At 37.4% G+C, this 21916-nt stretch overlaps 1 protein-coding gene across 1 annotated transcript in view; it reads right to left on the bottom strand.

The window, feature by feature from the left end:
• The window catches only part of ANK2 (ankyrin 2, neuronal), a 514556-nt gene that overhangs the window by 312622 nt on the left and 180018 nt on the right, over positions 1-21916 (bottom strand). Inside the window, exon 2 of the mRNA XM_006872258.1 lies at positions 863-964. Coding sequence (XP_006872320.1) covers positions 863-964 — 102 coding nt within the window. The remainder of the gene's footprint in view (positions 1-862; positions 965-21916) is intronic.

Genomic DNA, 21916 nt, shown 5'->3' with positions numbered 1-21916 from the left:
TGAGTGTCCTGGTGTAACCAACGTGGTACTACGGGTTAATGCACTGGACTGCAAAGTTGGTTTGAACCATAAGATTGCCAGTTCAAGTTCACCAATCACTCCTCATAAACCCTAGACAGGATTGCTATGGGTTGGAACCGACTCAACGGCACTTATGTATGTGTGTGTGTATAAAATCAACATCATCCATGGGACCAAAGACTGTTGTTGCTAAAATGCTATTGAGTCAGTTCTGACTTATAGCAACCCTATAGAGGGTTTCCAAAGAGTGGTTGGTGGCTTTGAACACTGAACTTGTGGTTAGCAGTCCAGTGCTTATTCTACAGTGCCAAAGCACAAATGTATAATATTCTCTAAATTCCTTAAGGAATACAAGTAAATAATGAATAATCCAAACACTTTATTTAAGCCAACAGTTTCAACCTCTGTTTATTTGAAATTATTTTTTTAAAGGGGGAAGAATTTTGATTAGATGGCTGATTTCTATACCACAAACTATTACAATCAGCTACCCACAAGTAAAAACTATATCGCAATGAAGAGACGATGTTAGAATCTGGATTAAGTTGATAAAAAATGATAAGTAAAATTTCATTCTCTGTCAATATTCCTGAAAAGGTTGGCCTAGAACATTCCATAGAAAAAACTGCCATCCTATAGCTATCTCAGATTTAGATACAAACATCTTAAGCTTTAAACATTGATAAGGGGGCAGAAATGGGGTCTCAAACATCTGAGGCACTGATATTTTAGTAAATTTAATAAAGATTAAATAAAACAAAACAAAAACTTGGGTTCTGGGAATAAATCTAAAAAGTGAATGTTTATTTTATAACACAAATAAAAGTTTCCACCTCCCTACCTGATTGCAGGTGTTGATGTCTATGCCGCCCTTCAGGTACTCCACTACTTTGTCCAGATTGCCTGCTCTGGCTGCTCGGAGGAAACTTGCATTGCTATCCGACTGTAAGAAAAAGAGAGACCTTTACTGAGCTATTGAGAAAAATGCATCAAATAAAGGGAAGTAGGAATGTTTACACCACAGGTCAAAAAGCTCAAGCTGTTAAAAATTTCAATAGTGAGCTTAAAACATTGACTAATCAGTCACAGCATAAAGTAGTAACTTCACAATATTTGTAGAAAGTTGTTGAAGGTCATTAAAGTTAATGAAAAATATGCTTTGCTTATAAATGAGTATAAAACAACAACAACAAACAGTTGCATTGAAGTCAATTCTGACTTATGGTCACCCCATGCTATTATAATGAAACTACTCCATACAGTTGGGGGTGGTTTTTTTCCCCTCAATATTTGTTGTTTTTCTAGGTGAACATATGCACGGTGAATTAGGTTCCCATTTAATATTTTTTATACAAATTGCTGATGACATTGGTTACAATTTTCACAACATGTAATATTTTAATTATTTCCTTTCTGTTTATTCTGTTTCCATTGTCTAGCTTCTCTTCCCTTCATCTTCTTATCTTTGTTTTTGGGTAAATGTTTACCATTTGGTCTCATATTGCTCATTGTTTAAGGGATTGTATTACTCCTGATTGTTTATTTTATGATCCAGTCTATTGTTTGGCTGAACAGTGAATGCAAGGTGTGGTTTCAGTTTGAGGTTAAAAGAGTATTTTAGGGAAAAAATCTGGCAAGTTTTTTAGTCTCTCTCAGTCAAGTAATTCTGGTCTTTTTTTTATTATTATTGATATGAGTTTTTTTCTATGTTTTTCTCATTCTAGCTGGGTGCGTCCCTGGTAAGAGTGGTTGGTAGTAGTAGGTGGCACCATCTAGTTCTTGTCTCAGGTTAGAAGAGGATATGGTTTGTGTGGGTTATTAGTCCTGTGGACTGGTTTCTTCCTTGAGTCTTGAATTTCTTTCACTCTCTTTTAATGCCAGATAAGTAGATACCAATAATTGAATCTTAGATGACCACTTGCTGGCTTTAAGGTTCTAGAGGCTACTCACTGAACTAGGGCAGGGAAGTGTAACATTATGAACAACTATGAGACTATGATGCTAAGCCCTTGAACCTATTTCACTAGTTGTTTGGCTATGTAGGATGTCTCCTTCACTGTGGGCCTTTGTGCTTTATTATATCCATGGATCTGCATATATACAGCACACACTAACATGGATTTACACAAGCCTGGTGTGGCGCTATGGGTTAATGCTCCAGACTGCAAAGCTGTTTGAACTGCAAGGTTGGCGCTTCAATCTCACCAGTTGCTTCTTGGAAACCCTATATAGGGTCGCTATGGGTCGGAATCGACTCGACAGCACTTAACAACAATATAGAGCCCTGCAAGGAGCTCTGGTAGCATAATGGTTACGAATCAGCCTGCGAACCTCATGGACAGCAGTTTGAAACTACCAGCTGTTCCGCGGGAGAAAGATGAGGCTTTCTGCTCCCGTAAAGATTTACAGCCTCAGTAACCCTGTACAGGGTCGCTATGAGTCAGAACTGACTCCACAGCTCATAACAACAACAACGATAGAGCCCTGAGCTGTGGGTTAATGTGCCAGACTGCAAAGCCATTTGAGCTTGCAAGGTTAGCGGTTCAAGTTCACCAGTTGCTCCTTGGAAACCATATACAGGGTCGCTATGGGTCGAATTGACTCTACGGCACTTAACAACAACAACATAGAGCCCTGATGGGTCCTGCTGTGGCGCGTTGGGTTAATGTGCCAGACTGCAGAGCGGTTTGAACTGCAAGGTCGGTGGTTCAGGCTCACCAGCTGCTCCTCGGAAACTCTATACAGGGTCGCTATGGGTCGTAACTGACTCTACTGCACTTAACAACTAAATGTTAAGTGCTGCCGAGTCAGTCCCAACCCATAGTGACCCTCTAGAGGGTTTCCAAGGAGCGACTGGTGAGCTTGAACCACCAACCTTGCAGTTTAAACTGACTTTGCAGTCTAGCACATTAACCCACAGTGCCACAACAACAATAGAGCTCTGATATGGCACTGAAGGACAGGTATTAGACTGCTTACCGCAAGTTTGGCAATTCAAACCCACCAGCCATTCTCAGAAACCATATACAGGGTTTATGAGTCAGAATGGACTTGAGAGCACACAATAGCTATACCTTTGCCTTCACATGATGCACTTGCATATGCCTTCCTATACACAAATATGCATACATGACTACCTATGTAACCATATGCATTTTTAGTAATTACTGTTGTGAAATTGGTTGTTTTATAGCATTTACTGAAGTTTCTTTTTCTTGTGTACTTTGTATCACCATTTAGTTTGGTCAAGTTGTGCAGACTTAACCTTTATCTGGTATTATCTCTCCCATCACCAAAAATAACAAGTGTTTACTACCTGCTGTGGCACACTGTAGGGTAAGTATTGGACTGCTAACTGCCAGGTCCGGTGGCTCAAACTCACTAGCTGCTCCTTGGAAACCCTTTACAGAGTAGCTATGAGTTGGAAACAACATGATGGCACTTAACAACTACCTAGAAAGTGATTCCTTCTCCTTCCCATCCATAGGGTTTTCATGACTGTAACATTTCAGAAGCAAATCACATTGAACCCAAATCTCAGAATGCTTACATGTTTGAGAAATACTTTTAACAATTTAAAGGCCTTTCTTTGAGGATGCCTCTGGGGGGGTTTGAACTGTTACTGGTTAGTAACAAAGCACTTAACCATTTGTGGCACTCAGAGACTCCCAAAGAGTTAAAAACGATTCAAATGAAAGTTATTGTCACTACTTTATTCCAAACTTTCAGTCACATTTGGGGGTGAATTTATCCTACCTACTTATTTTAGCTTCAAGATCCTAATGACTTTATAATGAACCTAATGTTAAGCCGAAGGAACCCTGATAACACAGTGGTCTGGTGCTCATCTGCTAACTGAAAGGTTTGGTGATTAGAATCCATCAGCCTGCTCCTAGGGAGAAAAATGTGACAAGACTACAGCTTCTGAAAAGACTACAGCATTGGAAACACTATAGGGCAGTTCTACTCTGTTCTGTAGAGTTATTATCAGTCAGAACTGACTTCACAGTAACTGAATTTTTTTTGTTGTTATTGTTAATGTTAAGCAAAAAAAAAAAAAAAATCAAAAAAATAAATGAAAACCACAGAGTTCCTTTTCTCTCTCTCTTTACTGGCTGACTTTCATTTGAGTCTGAGGGAGAATGCTGACTATGGGTCTCTTGGCAGCCACATGTCTTCATTATAAAGGAATAACAATGATGTTTTAACAAAAGCACTGGTTGGCAGGTATGGACTAAGCCAATGTAAATTGTGTGAGCCCATTGATCTTGGAAAAACAAGATTAAATTTAAAGCAGCTGACACGATACCAGACTAAAATTCCTTGGCAAAGATGATCACTCTTAATGAAGAATGCTTTTTAAGTTCATATTCCCCCACTCGTAGGAAAATCTGATCCTGCGAGAATCAGCTGAATTCTCCCCATGAAAAATACTGAAGAGGATTTCCCCAGAGATCTAACTACAGTCATCCTGCTGAGTTAAAAAAAAAAAAAAAAATGGACCTTTAGACTTTACATAATAATGATTTTATTAAGATTCCAAGACACATGCATAACAACTATATTTTTTCTTCAAGGATAACATTTGTGATATAACATCTGACTAAAGAGAAAACCTAAGGAGTTCTGGTAGCGTAGTGGTTACGAATCGGGCTGTGAACCTTAAGGTCAGCGGTTCGAAACTACCAGCCACTCCGCGGGAGAAAGATGAGGCTTTCTACTCCCGTAAGGATTTACACCCTCGGAAACCCTGTACAGGGTCGCTATGGGTCGGAACCGACTCGACGGCACTTAACAACAACAAAGAGAAAACCTAGCATGTAAAGGGACATCATTTATCTAATAGGAAGTGAGATCCAGGTTTGAGTAGCATTCTACTCAAAAGGCTTTGCTGCTCCCCTCCCTCTAAGGATGTTCTTGGCAGGGACTCTTGGCAACTCTGTTGCGGCTATTTATTATAGCTTGTGATGATCTACAGAGATAGAAATGGAATTATTTTCACTGGGAGTTTCAAGTATGGAATTATTTGCATACTATTAAAATTATTTACACATGGGAGACTGAAAACCCTAAACCAGTTACTTCACATTTAACCCAAATCTCAGGATAGCTTACATGTACGCAAATCTGAGAGACAATTTATTAGCAGTTGAAAGATGGAACTGAAATCTCTATATCCAGAATTTGTGCTCTGATTCTTCAGAAATGCATTGTGTCTGATTAATATCACATTGTGTTTCCCTTTCCCTGCTCCCCTACGATGCCTCACTCATCATCTTTCCTGAAAGCTGTGCCCATGGCAAAGTGCCCTAAGTATATCTGCAGTGCTGCAGTGTCTGAATTGTGACTCATTTTAAAATGCCTATTCTAGGAAATTATTCTGCTGTTTGCAGCAAATTCTAAAACCCCAGGAGGATTTTCCACTTTCAGGTTTCTTAACCATGATATTTAAAAATGAAACACAATACCATGCACTGTGTTATGTCATTAACTCACAAGACTATTCCTTTGTTTACTACAAAACAACAAAAATAAAATACTATTTGATCATAGACAGGAAATATAAAAAAGCCATTTTGTTATATATAACATTTTATAGATAATTCTGGTGTGGTGCTGAAGGATAACCCTCTGGACTGCAAGGTCAGTTTGAACTACGTGGTCGGCAGTTCAAACCTACCAGCGGCTCCTCAGAAACCCTATACAGGGTCTCTATGGTCAGAACCAACTCTACAGCACTTAATAACAATAGATAATTATACATTCAATATTCTTTATTATTAAACATTTTTCCTAGAAAGTATTGTCAATTTGTACATGAGACAAATAATTATAGGTACCATCCATTTATTGAGTATTTGGTCCTGATATGGTTGTTTCGTTAGACTGCAAAATTGGTTTGAACTGCAAGGTCATTGGTTCAAACTCACCATCCACTCCTTGGAAACCCTATATGGGGTGACCAACTTGATGGCACTTAACAACAACATCGAGCATTTATGTGGACTAGGCACAGAGATAAAGGTATCTTATGTACTATCTCATAAATATTCAAATAATACTCTGAGGGAAAAAAATACATAGTTTTCACAGTTGCACAAATATTCAGTGGAATTCCAAGATTCAACTCAGGTTTATTAGATATAGAACTAAATGTCCTAGCAACATTCTACCTTGCCCTTCCAAAGCATCCAAGCAGATGTTACTACAGATTGCTAACCTGTAAACTATAGAAAAATTATCAAACTACAGTTATGACCTTGGTCTACAGATTTGCTCTGTAAATTATGGCACTTGGCAAATACAATGGAGAACGAACTCTTGGTTACTCCCTATCCTCACATCTATCATCCATCTATATGCACCTTAAAAAATTAAGAGCCGATAAACTTGCTAGACAAACTGCCTGGCAAACATAATTATTTGGAAATGAAGAAACAGAAGGGGAAGTACACACTACTTTCTCTCTACATGCGTGTTGTTGTTATTGTTAGGTACCATCGAGTCGGTACCGACTCATAGCCACCCTATGCACAGCAGAACAAAACACTGCCCGGTCTTGGACCAACCTCAATATTGTTGCAACACTTGAGCCCATCGATGATGCCACTTTGTCAATCCATCTTGCTGAGGTCTTTCTCTTTTTCTCTGACCCTCTACCTTACCAAACATGATATCCCTCTCCAGATACTGGTCCCTCCTGACAATAGTCTGAAGTATGAGAGATAAAATCTGGTCATCCTAGCCTCTAAGGAACACTCTGACTGTACTTCTTCCAAAACAGATTTGTTTGTTCTTTTGGCAGCCCATGCTACTTTCAATATTCTCCTCCATCACCATAACTCAAAGGCATCAATTCTTCTATGATCTTCCTTATTCACTGTCCAACTTTCACATGCTTATGATGTTATTGAAAATATCATGGCTTGGGTCAGGCAAACCTTAGTCTTCAAGCTGATATCTTTGCTCTTCAACACTTTAAAAAGGTCTTGTGCAGCAGATTTGCCTAATGCAATACATCGTTTGATTTCTTGGCTGCTGCTGTCATGAGTGTTGATGGTTGATCCAAGAAAAATGTAATCTTTGACAACTTCAATCTTTTCTCCATTGATAAGAATGTTGTCTATTGGTCCAGTGGTGAGGATTTTTGTTTTCTTTACACTGAGTTGCAATCCATACCAAAGGCTATGGTCTTTGATCTTCATCAGTAAGAATTTTAAGTCCTCTTCATTTTAAGCAAGCAAGGTTGTATCATCTGCATATCGAAGGTTGTTAATGAGTCTTCCTCCAATCTTGATGCCATGTTTTTCTTCATATAACCCAGCTTCTCGGATCATTTGTTCAGCATACAAGTTGATTAAGTATGGGGAAAGAATACAACCGTGTCACACACCTTTCTTAATTTTAAACCACTCAGTATCCCCATGTTCTGTTTGAACAGTTGCCTCTTGGTCCATGTACAGATTCCTCATGAGCACAATTAAGTGTTCAAGAATACTCATATTTCGCAATGTTGTCCATAGCTTGTCATGATACACACAATCTAAGGCCTTTGCGTAGTCAATAAAGCACATGTAAACATCTTTTTGGTATTCTCTGCTTTCAGCCAAGATCCATCTGACGTCATCAATGATATCCCCGTTCCACGTTCTCTTCTGAATCTGGAAGTTCTCTGTCGATGTATAGTTGCAGCTGTTTCTGTATTAACTTTAGTAAAAGTTTACTTGCATGGTCAACTCTACTTTGAGGAGGCAGCTCTTCCCTAGTTGCATTTTGAGTGCCTTCCGACCTGAGGAGCTCATTTTCCGGCACTATATCTGACAGTGTTTCTCTGCTATTCATAAGGTTTTCAGTGACTCAATATTTGGAAGTAGGTTCATCTCTCCTTCTCCCTAGTATGTCTTCATCTGGAAGCTCATCTGAAACCTGTCCACTGTGGGTGACCCTGCTGGTGTTTAAGATATCCGTGGCATAGCTTCCAGAATCACAGCAACCCACAAGCAACCACACTAAGACAAAGTGATAGATGAGTGGTAGCTCTACATGCCTAATATGATTAAAGTCAGGAAAATATTGTATTGCTCTATTGTTTCTGCAAAAGAAGAATGGTTTATAAAGCCCTAAAGAGACAGCATGAGATAGAAGATGCAAGAGACATATGGAGACAACTGTGTAGAAGCGTAGAAGATGAGACTTTGGATTGAAGGGACAGGGGACATGCAGGAGTTCCTGAGGAGTACACAGTAAACAATCCTTAAACCTTCTCTAGGGATTGGGCAAGACACTGAGGATTTCTTTTGCTCCCACACAATAATACATTTTCATAACTCTTTTCCTTTTCTTTTTACAAATCAAATATTTTGAAAGTTCATATAATTTTAAAAAGTTAAAGAATTTTTGCTGAAACAAAAAAGCCCCCCATTTTAAGGAAGGAATGGATTAGTGGAAATTTAACACCCAAGTTGTCCTAGAAGTGACCTTTTGAAATGTAGAGTTGTAATAGATTTTAATTTAACTTGAATTTTCTGGAACCTCATTAAGGGATTTATTTGAGTTCAGTACAAGTATTATTATAAAATGGCCCCAAATCCTGAGTTTTAAGGGAAGAATTAAAATGAGGCTAAATATACTGATATGCTGAGTGCCAAATATTTACGTCTGCATAGAAACATATATTTGTCCTTCCCTTGCACAAAGTTACATGCATATACGACAGCACAATGAGGTCAATCTGTGATTAAATCTCTTGACACAAGAGCTTAGAATAAACATGAGTCAATCTGGTTATCTCCAATCAATACAGAGATGAGCGAGGATTCAAAGGTTCATGGAGAGAGGTGTGGCGATTTTTATCCTGTTACAGTTCCCTTTAATAACAAAAGTAAAAATTTTGTTTTGTTTTTCAATTAAGTAGAAGTAATGGAGAAAGCATAGTTTCAAAACAGACTGTCTTTGCTCAGTCAAAAGATTTCACATAAAGAGAAAATAGGCAATGGCAACTCCTTTAGGAGAAAATCTCATGCAAATTTAAAATGAATCTCTTTGCAGTTTTGCTGTTTTATCTCCCTTGAACCCTGCAACACTGCAACCAATTGTACTTAGGACTATAAAAGTCTGACTCTGGACAAGGAATTCAAATGCTGCATCCCCTCTGTTTTAATCTGCAACAGATGGTGCTCATTAAAATTTACCCCCTTTACAACCCTAGTGTGGTATTTCAAGCCAAGAAAGATTTCCTCTTAAATCCTTCTTGACACAGTTCTGTACGTTTTCAGTATCTGAGTGTTAGGCAAACAGAACATCTATCCTAGCACCCAGCAGAGTGGACATGAAAGGAACAAGGAGGAATGTGCACTCACAGAGCCACATTATACCCAAAAGGACTGCTTTCCAATCAGAGTCTAGGGGCATACTCATGGGGCCCATGAATTTGCTATATGATTTTTTAAATCTGTACTTTTCATTTCAAATATAACCTAATAAGGAGAACATAAACATAGCCCAAGTCATCTGGATGGCCACCCTATAACTGAGTCCAACCATGTAATTTTATCATACCCCTTTCTGTTTATAACTCAGAGCAATGACAAGTGAAGTGCAGATGACGTCTATGTAGATGTGTGGTATGCAAAAGTTTAGTGAAGGTGAAAGGAGAAAAAGAATGATCAGAGAATCTGGTTGTCATACCTACTGGATGAACCAAAAGAACTTGAGTAATAGGGGTAAGTAGCATATTAAAGTACATATAAACTTGTGGTTCAGGTATGATGAAGCAAAAGAGCTAAATAGAATATTTTAAAGGGCAACATGAGAAGACTAAAAACACATTATGACTGAATATGCAAAGAACTGGAGTTAGAAACCCCCCAAAAAACACACTGGGAATTTTTCAAGCTGAAATACCTGAACTGCAATCGACTTGACAGCAATAGGTTTATGGGTAAAATATTAAAGGCACACAACAACAACAACAAAATCCATGCTATTAAATGAATGTCATTGATTCAAATAATGCTGGTTCTTCAGTTTGTTTCTATTTATTTATGGAGCCCCAGAGGCATAGTGGATTACTATTCGCAATCTTCTCCTCAGGAGAAGGATGAAGGTTTCTGCTCCTGTAAAGATTTACAGCCTTGGAAAACCTATTTGTTGTTGTTGTTGATAAGCACTATACAGGGTTGCTATGAGTCAGAACCAACTTGATGGCATCAAACAACAATATCATTTTAGTAATGATATAAGAATTTAAGTAGATCAAACTCATCAGCCTCGGAACAGACTGGATGACACTTAACAACAGCAACCGCATGTAGCTTTGTGCATTCACACTAAGATTCACACTATCACAAAGTAATTTAACACTAAAGGTCATAAAAATTATACTTTACAAGGATAATAGTTTTTTTCTTAAATTGTGTTTTTTTATTGTAAATAATAAATGCAAGACAATGACATAAATATACATATAATCTTTTTTAATATAGAGGTTGCTGTCAGCACTAGACTTCCAAAATATGTTAACCACACCCCAGTTTGAAAATACTCTGAGGTATTGCAGATTCAACAAGAGGGAAAAAAAAAAAAAGAAGAAGAAATATGATTGTGGTCTATCCCCAGTAATGAATAATCTACAAAGCCCCTTCTTGGGTATATTTGAATGTTTTTACTTAAAATTAAATCATCACGCTTTTGTATAGGGACTACAGCAATGTTTAAGGAACCCAGTCCTTTTAGTAGGTCAGGTTGTCAGTGCGATCATGCCATAACCCAAAATTTGGGTGCAATCAAGAACTGCATATTAGATATATTGGAATGTTTGGGGGGGACAAAATCTGTCTTCCTACAGTCAAAACACCTATGTGACACGCAAAACACATTATACCTTAAAATTCCACTTGATGATTTCTATTCAGCTGGCACCAATTATGAAAATTTCTGTAACCATACAATCATACACTCTAGTCAAACATGCATATTAAGCTATAATTCTCATGCCATTTACAGATGTTTAAATTGCTACTAAATGAAAAGTATTGATGTGTGCCCTTACATCCAAAGAGAATTAATGCAAATTCATAAGAGTTTTCTTACTCTGACCCATGTACTAACAACAAAAAAGGTTCAAACACAAAAGTTAACATTATAAAGAGGTAAGTGGATAGAAGCGTAAACTTAAGTGTAAAGTATGTTTACTTTAAAAATGTTATTAAAGATAGTTAATTACATGAAAATGAGACTTGAAATCAGAACAATACCTAGAGTTAATAAATAAACTCTGCATGAATATTTCAAGCAAATTATTTTTTTATTATGTGAATTCATTACACATTTCATTTTTTATGTGAAGACAAAGTGTTTTCCCCTAGTTTAGTAAGACAGTTTGACACATCGAATTTTACTAGCTTGCTTAATAAATGATCTCACTCACCAATACGTTCTCTAAGCAATGATGTTGTGGTTATTAAGTACTGTCCAGTCGGTTGCCACTCGTAGCGACACTGTATAGGGTGTCTGAAGAGCAGCTGGTGGGATTGAACTGCTGACCTTGAGATTAGCAATCCAGTATTTACCCTACGGAATCCTGGTGCGGCGCTGTAGGTCAATGCGCCAAACTGCAAAGCCGTTTGAACTGCAGGGTTGGCAGTTCAAGAGGACCAGCTGCTCTTCGGAAACCCTACAAGGGTTGCTATGGGTAGGGATCGACTCGACGCTTAACAACAGCAACTTAACCTACAGCACCACACCAGGATTCATTTTTCTAAGCACATCATCCACAGAAAGTACCACTACTTATTGTTACTGTTGTTGTTAGGTGCCGTCAAGTTGGTTCCGACTCCTAGCGACCTATGTATAACTGAATGAAACCAAGCCTGGTCCTGTGCCATCCTCACAATTTTTGTTACATTCGAGCTTACAGCTACTGCCATTGTCATTCCATCACTTTGGGTTTTCCTCTTTTTCACTGACCCTCCATTTTACAAATGACGTCCTTCTCCAGGCACTTGTTATTGTGGTTAAGTGTCAGAGAGTTGGTTCCAACCCATAGCGACCCTGCATAGGGTTTCTGAGGAACGACTGGTGAGTTTCAACCGCCGACCTTGTGGATCAAACCGTCTTTGTATCCAGCGCATTAACCCACAGCACCACACTACTAGTCCCTTATAATATGACTAAAGTATGAGAAATGAAGTCTTGCAATCTTGGCCTCTAAGAAGCATATATATGGCTGCACTTCTTCCAAGATAGATTTGTCTGTTCTTTGGGGACTCCCTGATATTTTAAATATTCTTCTCCAATACTATAATTTAAATGCATCAAATCGCTGATTTTCCTTATTCATTTTCCAACTTTTACAAGCATATGCGGTTTTTGTTAAGTACTGTTGAGTCAGTTCCAAATCATAGCAAACCTGTATAGGGTTTCCCAGGCTATAAATCTTTGTAAGGAGTCCTGGGGTGGCTCTGTGGGTTAATGCACTGGACTACAAAGTCTATTTGAAATGTAAGGTCAGTGGTTCACCAGTCGCTTCTCGAAAACCCATAAAGTGCCGCTATGGGTCAGAACTGACTAGATGGCACTTAACAACAACATTTAAGTCTTTGTAAATATGTAAAGCCTCATCTTTCTCCTGTGGAGTGGCTGGTGGGCTTGAATCACTGACCTTGTATTTTGCAATCCAGTGCTTATTCTACAGAGCCATCCTGTTCCCCCACATATATATGATGAGATCATGACTTGGGTCAGGTACACCTAAGTCCTCAAATTGACATCTTTGCTCTTGATCACTTCACAGAGGTCTTTTGCAGCAGATTTGCTTAATGCAATACGTCTTTTGAATTCTTAACTGCTACTTCTTGAGTGTTGCTTATGTATCCATGTGAAATGAAATTTTTGACAACTTAAGTCTTTTTTCAGTTATCATATTTTTAAACTGAATATGTCCCCAGTGAAAACAGTCCAAAACATGGAAGAGTTTAGCAAGATTTAAAAATAGTACACACAAATTTTCAAAGAAATTTTCTTTTGAATAGTAACTATTCATAAGAAGATTTGGTTGAATAAATGAGTAATAATAAGCCATAATAATATTAGGGTCAGAATGAAAAAAAGAGGAAGAGAGGTTTTCTTATCAGTTGGTAATAATAGTTTAATTTTTAAAAAAAGTGAATCCTCTTGACATAAAACTTTTCATTCACTAACTAATCAATGTGCAAAATATTACACACCATTTGGGGAAACCATACATTAGAGTTTATCCCATTGCTATATTTAAGGATCACGATAAATGGACCTGAATTAGGTTCTTGTCTCCCTTAAAGACTTTCAGAATTGTCAAGATAAGAAAGAAACAAGCCAACCAAGTGGAAATATCTTTCATGATTTATATATATATATAAAATGCCAGGCATCCTACGTGTAAATTTACTATCTTCCTCTTGAGGTAGGCACTACATGTTTGTTCCCATTGGGTGATTATTAATCAGCCTCAGAGACCATCTGTTCCAAAGCAGACATCATTCTATCAGATGCAGATTTGTGGCACACCACAGATGAGGTGCTGACCTTACCACCCCCAGAAGCACATATTAGAAAGTAGATTGCTTCTTTAGCACTGGATGATTCAGAAATACATGTTTGAAAAGAAAGATTTACAATGTCTTATAATATGACCAGGATTTTTAAAAGTATATGTATTTTTTCCATCATGACAAATTTTCAGGAACTGTTGGTTTTTACTGTGGTCCTTTTGAAAACCACATGGAAATATAGAAGGGTTTTTGCTGTTATTGCTGTGTAATGTACCTTTATAATTGTTAGTTGGATTGATTTTTCTAGGGGGTATCATGTAATTACAGGTTAACAATCACATAACAATTAACAGTCAACCTCCTGATTTTTCTAGTAAAAATATAATTCTGACTTATTCATGCTGTTTTCAGAAAATGTCAACTTGAAAATTTATCAGCTATTCAATTCGAATTTTTAGTTTTCACTCCTGTAAGGTCCTAAGTCATCAATAATAATATTTACTTCAGAATGATGCAGGAATGAGAATCTATTACTCTCTAATACAATCCACTATCCTAGGGCAATACATTCATTTCCTTGGAAGAATGGCCCTCAGACCTATGTGCTACCCTTGGAGTTCTCATTTTTTGGGGAAAATCTTTCTAATTACTGGGCATCACAAATTTCAACGTGATAATTTTGTTGCTTATTATAAATAATTTGAGTATCTCTAGTCCCTCTCATTAAAGTGCCACTAAGTTTATTATCATTTGTAAGATGCCAAGAGCCGAGCTTTCTAATGTACATAATTTTTGAGAAGGTATTCACCCCATTCTCCAAAGCATGTGGGTCCCCAAAGGGCATTCACAGCATTCAGCCTCTTTTGTGCAAATGTGATGATCTCCATGGTTACCAAGTGTAAACAATGAACTTCAAAAGGCAAAATTCCAATTTTGACAAGTCAGTATTATGATAAGTATCAATATGAAATTATTTTTATACTCATTCCCGAGCCCTACCATACCTGGTCCAATGGTGCATAACAGTATCAACAAGCCTTTTTAAAATTAATTTTAAGAAATTACTAAAAACATGGAATATATATACTGCTTTGAAATAATTATGTATAAGAGTTTTAGAATTGAGTATAAGAAGGAACTACTTTAAGTTTGAAATATTGAGTTAATTTATCTAAATTACTGGTAGGGTTTATACATGTATGTATCAGAAAAATCATAGGTTTCAATTTGGGAAGAATTCATCAAAGAAATTACTTTGATAATGAACAGTTAAAAGCAATTTGACCAGTCCCTTAAACAACAAATACTTTAGTCAAGAGTCAGATTAACATTTGTAAAACACTATGCTCCAGGCACTGTGTTAGAGTTCAAGAATTTTGGAATTGTTAGGTAAGCACTGGACTGCTAATCACAAAGTTGGCAGTTCAAAAACACAAGCCACTCTTCAAAAACCCTATACAGGGCTTCTATGAGTCAGAACCGACTTGATAGCACACAACAATAACATTTGAGAAAATACGTCTAGCCCATGTACTTTACAAAAATTTAAGGCAAAGAGTGGCATGATAAGATACACATTAAAAAAACAAGCATGAACTTAGCTGCAATGTGGACCATGAAGTTAAAAATAAAAAACACACTCACTGCCACCAAGTGGATTCCAACTCATAGTGACCCTATATAGGTTTTCTGAGTCTATAAGTCATTATGGGGGCAGAAAGCCTCATTTTTATCTCTCAAAGGAGCTGGTTTGAACCACTAACCTTGTGGTTAGCAGCCAAATACTTAACCCACTATGCCACCAGGACCTTTTTCCTGGTGATAAGTCATAGCATATAGAGAAAATAGCAAGCATGGAGTCATAGCGGCATGAAAAAAAACAAGCATTCAGAAAATTAAGTAATTCCATGTGTGTAAGTTATAAAGATCATGTTGAAAATAGCTAATAAGCAAAGTTCTCAAAGGCCATGAATGCTTTTGCATGCCACCAAAAGAGGATTAAATATCACTCTACAAGTGAAGGGGAGTCAGTGTTACCAAATGATTTTTAAGCAGGAAGAATCGATACTGGATTGTGACTTTAATTAAAATAATCACTCCAGGAACACATAATGGATGAGTTAGAGAGGAAGAAGACTGGAGTTTGAAAGACAATTTGGTATATTATTACAACAATCCTGGCAAAAGATGCCATTGTGACAGTGTATAAAAAGAAGAGATGTATTATCTATGTTGGGGGGGGGAAGGTACAAACTCTTTGGAAACTGAATTTGAGAGTTTCGGGGGGTGGTGAAAAAATGAAGGGAAATACAGAAATGTCTAACTTTGACGTGTAATGAGTGATGATCTTAATAAAAATCAGAAATTTGAAGAACAGATTACCTGTATTATCAAGGAGGGAAACAGATGGCTTTACACAGATTAAACGGCTACAGTGACATAGGAGGGAAATGAAAATGCAAGACTGAAGACCAGAAAAGGGTAATGGGATTTTAAAAAGTCCTGGTGTGGCACTGTAGGATAAGCACTGGACTGCAAACCACAAGGTCTGCAGTTCAAACCCACCAGCTGCTCCTTGGAAACCCCTATACAGAGTCACTAGGGGTCAGGATCGACTCGACGGTACTTAACAAGCAGAACCTAAAGGCTGGTGGTTCAAATCCAATGGATGGTATTCCAGGAGAAAAGACTGGTGAACTACTTCTATAAAGATTATAGCCCAGAAAACCCTCTGGAGCACTTATACTCTGAAACACATGGTATTACATTGAGTTGGAATCGACTGGACAGCAAGAGGTGTTTGTTTGTTTGTTTGTTTGAAATATGTTACTGTTGTTTAATGTTGTAGAGTTAGTTCTTACTCAGAGTGATGCTGTATAGAGCTTCTGAGGAGCAGCTGGTGGGATTGAGCCACCAACCTGGTGGTTAGCAGTCCAGTGCTTATCCTATGGTGGTAAAAATTAAATTAATACTGGTGGTGGTGGCGGCGGTAGTGGTAGTGTACCGTCGAGTTGGTTCCGACTCATAGCGACCCTGTACAGGGTTTCCAAGGCTGTAAATCTTTACAGGAGCAGAAAGCCTCATCTTTCTCCCGCAGAACAGCTGGTAGTTTCAAACTGCTGGCCTTGAGGTTAGCAGCCCTACTTAATAACCACTACACTACCAGAGCTCCTTAAATTAATACTAGCTTAGATTTATTTTACAATTACCATGTGCCATATACAGAGAGAATTCACTTACTCCTCACTTATTGACTAGCTCATCATACAACAGTTTGCATTTGTGACAACAGTAAAAAATCTCCTATCTGATTATCTTGCACGTTAACAATGTATGCCTGACTACACTGAATGCCATGGTGCATGGTGAGACTAATATTGGCTGGGATGGTTATGGTTATGCATCAGTTTGGTAGGGTCATGATTCTCAGTGAGGTGGAAATCATGGAATGATGTAAGTTGGCAGTTATGTAATGATGTAGTCATCCATTTTCCCATAACATTTATTTTCACATAATGACCTGGTCTTTGGACCCTAACCATGTCAATAAGTGAGAAATAAGTGTAATATGACTATCTCTGATCCTAATTTTTATTTTACATTACACATACAGTCTACCAGCACATTCTATTAGTTCTGCCCTCAAAATGTATAACAAATCAACCCCACCAAAAGAAAAACCCCCAAAACCAAATCACTCTTTTCTAAGTCACCATCATGTCTCATTAGATTACTCCAACACTCTACTGTTCTCCCTGCAGATTCTGCTGTCATTCCCCTCGGCAAACCCTTCAATGGTTTCACTTCTCAATCAATAAGTCTATTGTTTATAAAAGAGCATTTTCCATTTCAATATTTTCACATGTATAGTGATCCCTAGCACCATATGATCTGACCTATAAAATTAGCTCCTAAGACCTCATCTTCTTCCACTCTTGCCATTCTTTCTCAGTGACACAGTCCAATGATCACATTTAACCTATATAGGCTTTCTCAGGCTGTAAAAGGTTGGTGGTTCAAGCTCACCATCCGTCCCTTGGAAACCCTATTCACGATCGCTACGGATCAGAATCAACTTGGCAGCACTTAACAACAGCAACAAGTGTACCATTCTGTGCATAAAAACCATTAATGACACGATCTAAATACAGAATAGTATATAAGTAAGCAGCACCATGTATGTGATGGACTAAGTAATCTTTTACTCTTCTTCCCCGGGGTTTGAACTATACACCAACATAGGTCACAGAGTGACCCCCTAGGATCTGGCCTTTTTCTTTTTGTTTAAATGTTGGTGTTTGATTCACTCCTTACCATTTATGGAATCCTGGTGTGATGCTGTAGGATAAACATTGGATTGCTAAAGGTCTGTGGTTCAAACCCACCAGCCACTCCCGGGAAACATTACATAGGGTTTCTATGAGTCAGAAGACAACACTTCACAACCACCTCCACTTTACCATTTATCAGTCCATGAACTACTAGTACCGGAGAAGCAATTCTTGTAGGACCTCTGAAAGGGAATGCTATTTACCTATCATTATCTTTCATGAAATTCCAGGAAGAGTAGATAAAAATTGATAGTGCTGTGTGTATATGTATATGTGTGTTTGTATGCATGCATATATGAATTCTGTACAGGAGGTTTCTTGTGAACTCAGATTACTGATATCATGCAGCTGACATTGCCCCATAAGACTGGGGTACAAATGAGATACACTTTATCCCCAACGGATGTGGCCTGCTGTTACTTTCTAAATTTACTCTTGTGTTAGGAACTGCAATTGTCAGAATGGTTTTAACTATGCACTTCTCTCTGAAAGGCATAGCATTTCTGTAAATTTACACTGAAACATAAAGATAGAATGAAAACCTGGTTTTAAAAATGTGTCTGGTTAATTACAATACACAGCACACAGCCGTGTAAAAAAGATTAAGAAAACAAGCTGATGTATAGCTTGCATTGCTCTTTTTATTTTTTAAAGAATCTTAGCTTATATTACAAATCCATTCTGTTGGAATTCAGTCAATAAAAACCTTTCTAGTTTTTGCTGCATTCCAAAGAATATATGAACTTCTTCTGCATCAGCTTTCCAAATAAATTCTTGATTTGTTGGAATAAGATCATTGGCATTAACTCCAAAAGAATTTTGAAAATTAGGGAAATTTACTAATTTAAGCATAACTGAAAACAAAACCAGAGTTAATTCGTTTCATGGAATTAAGCTTGATTCAGATGCTCCAGTTCCTTAAAAAACAAACAAACAAACAAACAAACAAACCTAAAGCCAATCTTAATGAGAAATGGAGAATTGTCTATGTTTTTACTGTGTGCCCTCAAGTTGATTCCAACTCACAGTGTCTCTTACCCAGAAATCTAGGAAAGAGTTTCACTGAAGTCTTGGAGTTCTTTTTGAAGACTATCATGGAAGACCTTTTTTCTTACCCATTTCTAACTTCTCCTAAAACAACTGTTGAGCATTGTCCATCCTCATTAATGCACTTAGAGTATTTTTCTGTTTTTCATGTATCTCTTTGATCTTTAGTTTATGCTAATCTATAGAACACTTATCATAAACCAATTGTTATTGAATTAAAAACACCCACAACTAAAAAAAATTTTTTTTTTTTTCATTTTGCACAACAAAATGAAACACTGCCCATCCCCATACCCACCTCACAATCTTTATTACTGCCATTTTGAAAATGTATCATGTTTTGGGTCTTCTCCTTTTTCGTTGACCTTCTACTTTTCCAAGCATGATGTCCTTCTCTAGGGACTGGTCCATCCTAACAGTATGTACAAAGTACAAAAGACAAAGTGTCCCCATCCTCACTTCTAAGTAGCATTCTGGTTGTACTTCTAAGACAGATTAGTTGGTTCTTCTAATAGTCCATGGTACTTTCAATATTCATCTCCAACATCACAGTTCAAATGCATACATTCTTTTATGGTTTTCTTTATTCATTGTCCAACCTTTACATGTATATGAGGCAATTGAAAATACTATGACTTAGGGGAGTCTCATCTTAGTTCTCAAAGTGATATCTTTGCTCCTGACACTTTGAAAGAGGTCTTGTGCAGCAGATCTGTCTAATGTGATATATCATTTGATCTCTTTGACAGCTTCAATCTCTCCATTTATCATGATGTCCAGTTTTGAGGATTTTTGTTTTCTTTACACTGAATTGTAATCCATACTAAATACTATGTCCATTGATCTTCATCAGTAAATACTTCAAGTCCTCTTCACTTTTAGCAAGCAAAGTTGTGTCATCTGAATATCTCAAGTTGTTAGTGACCCACCATAGGGTTTCCAAGGAGCAGCTGGTGAGCCTGAACTGTCAGTGGTCCACACTGACCTTGTAGTTGAACACTTATCCTACAGAGCCATACCAGGACTGCCTATAAATGTGCTGTTGTTAAGTATTGCTGTTAAGTAGTCAAATCAATTCCAACTCATAGCAACCCTGTACAAGTTTCAAAGGAGTGATTGGTGGGTTTGAACCATTGACCTTGCAGCTCAAACTGACCCATTCCAAACTCATTGTCATCAATTTAATTCCATCTCACAGGGACTCTACAGAGTAGAATTGCTCCATAGAGCTTCCAATGCTATAAATCTTGACAGAAGCAGACTAGCACATATTTCTCCTATAGAATTACTAGTGGCTTCAAACTGACAATCTTCTGATTAGCTGCTGAGCTCTTTAAGCACTGAACCACCAGGTTTCCTTTTAAGTGTGTACACCGCTAGAACTAAATACATAGGTTCATTCTATTATTAAAGTGAAATATATTTTAAAAGCATAATTCAACAGTCTTATTACTCTGACTCTGATTTATGCATGCCAGTGGTCTCTTTAATTGAGGTTAATTAATGTGACTGTAACTACTGAGGGGTATTAAAATATTAGAGTATGTTTTTATACAGTCAATAATACAGATGAGTAATTCTCATCTTCCTTAGGTAATTTATATAATAATAAAAGCTCAAGTTATTGCTTTATATATAAAGTCTTTATTTTTCCCCAGAGAAGAGCACAATTATAGTTTCTTATTTTTAAGAAACAGAGTACCAGTGGGCCAATGTAGTTAACTACATTGTCAGCAAGATAATCCCTTCTTCTATATTTAATTCTTTACTAATGCCACAGTTTTCAATTACCCTTTAACCTCAGTAAAGAGGATAATGTTGACCTCAACTGTCAAAGGATAATGACACAGAGAAAGATGACCTTTGTCCATTACTCTTTACTCATTAACCCTTAGAAAAAGCTTAGCATTATTACTTGGTCTTATTGAGGTTATTCGATAGATTATAAAGGCAAAAAAAAATGTTTTAACACATTTAGGCTTTTAATCTTCTGAAACGAGTTTCTGGTGAATTAAATTTTGCTGATCATGCATATCACCACTTACCTGTCAGTTTCTTATACTGTGGCAGTCTGTAAGTTGTTGTGATTCTGGGAGTGATGTCATCAGTATTTTAAATAGCAACACTTATAAGGGACAGGCTTCAGCTGAACTTTCAGACTAAGACTAAGAAGAAGGAGAAGTGGACCACTTCTGAATGGTTAGCCACTGAAACCTTATGAATGGCAACTGAACATTAGCTGATATAGTACCAGAAGAAGAGCCCCTCAGGTTGGAAGGCACTCAAAATGCCACTAGGAAGAGCAGCCTCCTCGAAGTAGAGTTAACCTTAATGAGCTTCACGGACCAAATTTTTGGGGACCTTCATTTACTGATGTAAACAACTCAAAATGAAAAGAAACAGCTGAAACATCTACTGATAATCAGAACATGGAATATATGAAGTATGAATGCAGGTAAATTGGAAGTCATTGAAAATGAAACGGAATGTATAAAGAAAGATCGGTATCGTAGGCATAAGTGACCTGAGATGGATTGTCATTTGCTGCATTGAATCGGACACTCATGGTTTACCATGGCACTGCATGCATTATCAAAAAGAACATTTCAAGATCTGGAAGTACAATGGTGTCTGTGGTAGGATAAGATACAGTGTATGTATAAGGAAGATCAAGCTCTGGAACTGAAGGTCAATTTGAACCACAAAGCTAACAGTTCAAACTCACCAGCCACTCCTTGGAAACCCTATACACAGTCTCTATGAGCCAGAATCAACTCAAAGGCAATTAACAACAACAATAAGGAAGATCAATTAAGACAATTATTATATAAATCTATGCACTAACCACTAAAGCCAGTGGTGATACTTTTGAAGAATGATACGAACTTCGTTTTGCTGACCAATCCTGAGAGTCAGCAGCAGTCAGATATCTTATCTGCAAATCCTGAATTCATTCACCTTTGCAACAAGAAGTCTGCCATGTGGCCT

The sequence above is a fragment of the Chrysochloris asiatica genome, unplaced genomic scaffold (assembly GCF_000296735.1).
Source record: "Chrysochloris asiatica unplaced genomic scaffold, ChrAsi1.0 scaffold00188, whole genome shotgun sequence".
Lineage (NCBI taxonomy): Eukaryota > Metazoa > Chordata > Mammalia > Afrosoricida > Chrysochloridae > Chrysochloris > Chrysochloris asiatica.
Note: the sequence above shows the minus strand (reverse complement) of the source record. Positions and strands in the feature narration are given on the sequence as shown.